The sequence below is a fragment of the Pelophylax lessonae genome, assembly GCF_965119305.1.
Source record: "Pelophylax lessonae genome assembly, chromosome: 2".
Classification (NCBI taxonomy): domain Eukaryota; kingdom Metazoa; phylum Chordata; class Amphibia; order Anura; family Ranidae; genus Pelophylax; species Pelophylax lessonae.
The window spans coordinates 588681614-588686423 of record NC_138769.1 but is presented as its reverse complement, the minus strand read 5'-3'; the positions used below and the strand labels follow the sequence as shown (position 1 = coordinate 588686423).

General features: G+C 38.3%; 1 protein-coding gene across 1 annotated transcript; it reads left to right on the top strand.

Annotated features, from left to right (window-relative positions):
• Positions 1 to 2571: 2571 nt before the first annotated feature.
• On the top strand, positions 2572 to 3513 carry LOC309545626 (olfactory receptor 5AP2-like; the record flags this gene model as incomplete). Its single annotated transcript, XM_082244876.1, has 1 exon — positions 2572 to 3513. One exon carries the CDS (start codon positions 2572 to 2574, stop codon positions 3511 to 3513), a length of 942 nt encoding a protein of 313 aa, XP_082101002.1.
• Between the last annotated feature and the right edge of the window lie 1297 nt (positions 3514 to 4810).

Genomic DNA, 4810 nt, shown 5'->3' with positions numbered 1-4810 from the left:
TGAAAGGGGGCACGCTGTGCTAACTCTGCATTGAAAGGGGGCATGCTGTGGTAACTCTGCATTGAAAGGGGGCACGCTGTGGTAACTCTGCATTGAATGGGGGCACACTATACTTTGATTACTGAAGGCCCCTTCCACACTTTTGTGACCTCAAAGTCATGCAATTTTTTGACGTGTTTTTTGCCGCAAAGCAATGCCTATTCGATTTTTCTGTTTGCGCCCCCCCCCAAAATTTTGAGCACCAGCCGCCACTGGTTTGGGGGGTCTTTAACAAACTCTGAAAGCTGTAAGGGACAAATAAAAAAGCAGAGGAAAACTTACAAAAATGGCCTGGACAGCTAAGTTTAAAAGTGAAGCACAGGGCCTGGCAGCGAAAGGGTTTACCTATGCGATCAGTGGTGTGATGTAACATCTGGTCACCTACCTGAAACAGGGCTCTGAGAGGTTTAATTTTAGCACCTAGTTTGAAAAATTGACACTTATTTTACACTAATGGTCAGAGATACAGGGTAACACACTCTCTTGCCTGTTCACAATGTTGGACTGTTTATAAGGTCCAGGCTTCATCTATCACAGTAGGCATAGTCTTAAAGGGTCTTCAGGGAGTGGGTTCCATAGTGATGGATTACAGCCACAGCTTAAAATACTTTATTTATTTATTTATTTATTAAGTATCTGCATAAGCACTTGCACACATTTAAAAATGTACATATCACTGGCTATCATTTGCAAAGATTATTCTGTAGGGATTGTTATTATATCACACAAGGTAATCACTGCAGGATATCAGAACCCTATGGGAACTGCTAGATAACATATAAGGATCACAGTCATATGATTCTTATGAAGATGATGAGGGATTGTTATGCAGGTGAGTAATCATTATTCAGGTACTTATGTGTGCACTATGCAAAGAATCAGAAGAAAGCAACTATTCCAAAAGTAAAACTAAACCATGGTGCCATAGTGTTGTAGCGCAGCAAGAACTGGTGCATAATGCTATTTTACTTTTATCTTATTTCTGATAAATAAAAGCTCGGTGAAAGTAATAAGTGTCTGTAAATGGTGTCCATACAAAAGAAAGGAAGGCACTTTTTTGCAAAATGTAATAAACGTTTTTTTTTTGTTAATAAGTGATTTATAATGTAGAACTCAACTCACAAAAAACTTTGTTTTGTAGAATATAGTAAATAAAAGAAGACTGCATTTCATTTTTTTTGTTTAAAACGTTTTTTCCCAATTTGTACATGTTTTATCTCCCTGCACATCCTGTAGACTACTTGCAAGAACATCCTGTGATTGTGTGCAAGCTTCAGCAGCAGCTGAATGAACCATTTTATTGCAGTGACTATAGCAGGATGTGCAAGAAGCACATTGTATATTGGCACAGCTGCTTGATGTGCAACTAAGGAGTGTGCAGGACAGGGTAACAACGCTGCAACTGAACTGACTAAGCATTGTCTCCCTGGAAAAGGAAGTGTCTATGTGTACACCTTGCTAGTAAAATTTAATTAAAAACAGGGCATTAAAAAAATAAATACACTTTTGGACATTGCAAGAATATGTGCACTTTAAGTGTAGTAACCCATAGAAACAAATCAGTGTCCATATTGTACTGTTCTAAGAATTCACAGCACTTAAATGTATTACTGAAGAAATAGAATTCTTTATTGAATAAGGAACTATGTAGAATATCTATCTATCTATCTATCTATCTATCTATCTATCTATCTATCTATCTATCTATCTATCTATCTATCTATCTATCTATCTATCTATCTATCTATCTATCTATCTATCTATCATTAATATTATTATTATTATAATACAGGACTTATATAGCGCCAACAGTTTGCGCAGCGCTTTACAAAATGAAGGCAGACATTACAGTTACAATACAATTTGGTACAAAAGGAATCCGAGGGCCCTGCTCCTTAGAGCTTACAATCTTAAAGGGAGAAATGTTGAAAAACATTTATCATTTTCCTTCCACTTCACTTTGTGTTGGTCTATCACATAAAATCCCAATAAAATACATTTAAGATTTTTGGTTTTAACATGACAAAAATGTGGAAAATTTCAAGGGGTATACATACTTTTTTCAAGGCACTGTAGATAGATAGATAGATAGATAGATAGATAGATAGATAGATAGATAGATAGATAGACAGACAGACAGACAGACAGACAGACAGACAGACAGACAGACAGACAGACAGACAGACAGACAGATAGATAGACAGATAGATAGACAGATAGATAGACAGATAGATAGACAGATAGATAGATAGATAGATAGATAGATAGATAGATAGATAGATAGATAGATAGATAGATAGATAGATAGATAGATAGATAGATAGATAGATAGATAGATAGATAGATAGATAGATAGATAGATAGATAGATAGATAGATAGATAGATAGATAGATAGATAGATAGATAGACAGATAGATAGAATTATGGATTTAGAACAATAGGCAACCTTGTAACTAACAGAGTGTTTTTCTACATATATTTCACAGAACGAAGAGAGAAATACATTTTTCTCAAGAAAAAGGAAGCACCAGATGGAAATGTGGAATAATACAAAACCTTCTTACTTTGTCTTGTTAGGACTTACTAATGACTCTATCCTTCAGATCTTTTTGTTTGCTTTATTTTTACTCTTCTACATCACGACTCTTCTGGCTAATATTGGCATCATGGCAACCATCAAAGCAGATTCTCGACTCCATACTCCCATGTACTTTTTCATAAATAACCTTTCTTTCTTAGATCTTTGTTATTCTACCATAATAACACCAAAGACCTTAGAAACATTATTGTCAGTTACTAAGTCTATTACATTCTTTGAGTGTGTCATGCAGATGTATTTGTTTGGTGCTTCTGTTAGTCTTGAGTGTTTCTTGCTAGGGATAATGGCTTATGACCGCTATATTGCTATTTGTAACCCTCTATTGTACATAATAGTTATGAACAAGATGTTCACCAGACAGCTTATAGGATTTGCCTACCTTGGAGGGTATCTCAACGCAACAATTCATACTTCTTGTACGTTTCAACTGCCATTCTGCCGAAGTAACATAATAGACCACTTTTATTGCGATGTCCCCCCTCTTTTAAAGCTGTCATGTGTTGATACTACTATGAATGAACTTGTGATGTTCATCTTTGGAGGTCTTGCTGAATTTAGTTCACTCATAACTATTGTGGTATCCTATAGTTATATTATTTCTACTATAATGAATATCCAATCCCAGCAGGGCAGGAAGAAAGCATTTTCCACTTGTACATCTCACCTAATGACAGTTAGTTTGTTCTACAGCACCATCGTCTTCATGTACATGCGACCATCCTCTAGTTACTTTATGAGCCAGGATAGAGTGGCTTCAGTATTTTACACAATGATCATTCCTATGCTAAACCCACTGATCTATAGTTTAAGAAACAAGGAGGTAACAAACTCATTGAGCAAAATTAGAGAAAAACATATAGGAAAGATATTATAGAATATAAAAGGTAGCTATCAAAGCTCTACAATTTTATTTAGTTTTTTATTTTTTGTGAACAAAACAGTACACGTTAGTAGTGTTGAGCGAACACGGACTGTATTATTCGTGTTCGTACCGAATAATTGGATTTTTGTTACCCGAACACGAACACGGACACTATACTGTATATTCGGGTAAAAATCCGTGTTCGGTCGTTTTATTTCCGGGTTTTGCATGCTTTGGCGCTCTTTTCATGGCGGGCTTTCAACAGCCAATCAACAATCGTTTAACTGGTGTGCCTTAAGCCATCCCAGCCATGCCTGCAAATGTCTCAGTAGCTGTGATTGGCCGTCTGAAGCATGTGACCAAGTCTTTATAAGTTCGAGGCAGCCGCAGCGGCGTCATTATGCTGCTTAGATCAGGGACAGAGCACACATCAACGTGCTGGCTGCTGATTAGGGAAAGATAGGCAGGAAAAAAACATTTGTGTCCGGATAGAATTGAGGGACAGGTCGGAGTGTTTAGGCAGGGCGAGTTGTAGGCATTTTAGGGATAGAGTCTGCTGAATTATAGGGTCAGTGTGTTCTACAAACTACAATCGATATTGCTGTGTGGGGTGGGGTCTGCACTTAGTTCTCCTGATCTACGATCTCTTCTCAATCCTGTTAGGGACAGAGTCTGCTGAATTTTAGGGAAAGTGTGTTCTACAAACTACAATCGATATTGCTGTGTGGTGTGGGATAGGAGATAGGCAGGTGTCAGTGATCCACATCCATTTTTCTGTGTGTGGGCTGCAGTGAACACAATCTTTTTGGGGTGCAGTGAACACAATCCTTTTGGAGTGCAGTGAACAAAATCTTTGTGGGGTGCAGTGAACAAAACCTTTGTGGGGGTACAGTGAACACAATCTTTGTGGGGTGCGGTGAAGACAATCCTTGTGGGGTGCAGTGAAGACAATCCTTGTGGGGTGCAGTGAACAAAATCTTTGGGGGGTACAGCGAACACAATCTTTGTGGGGTGCAGAGAAGACAATCCTTGTGGGGTGCAGTGAACAAAATCTTTGTGGGGGTACAGTGAACACAATCTTTGTGGGGTGCAGTGAACAAAACCTTTGTGGGGTGCAGTGAACACAATCTTTGTGGGGTGCAGTGAAGACAATCCTTGTGGGGTGCAGTGAAGACAATCCTTGTGGGGTGCAGTGAAAAAAATCTTTGGGGGGTACAGTGAACACAATCTTTGTGGGGTGCAGTGAACAAAACCTTTGTGGGGTACAGTGAACACAATCTTTGTGGGGTGCAGTGAACAAAACCTTTGT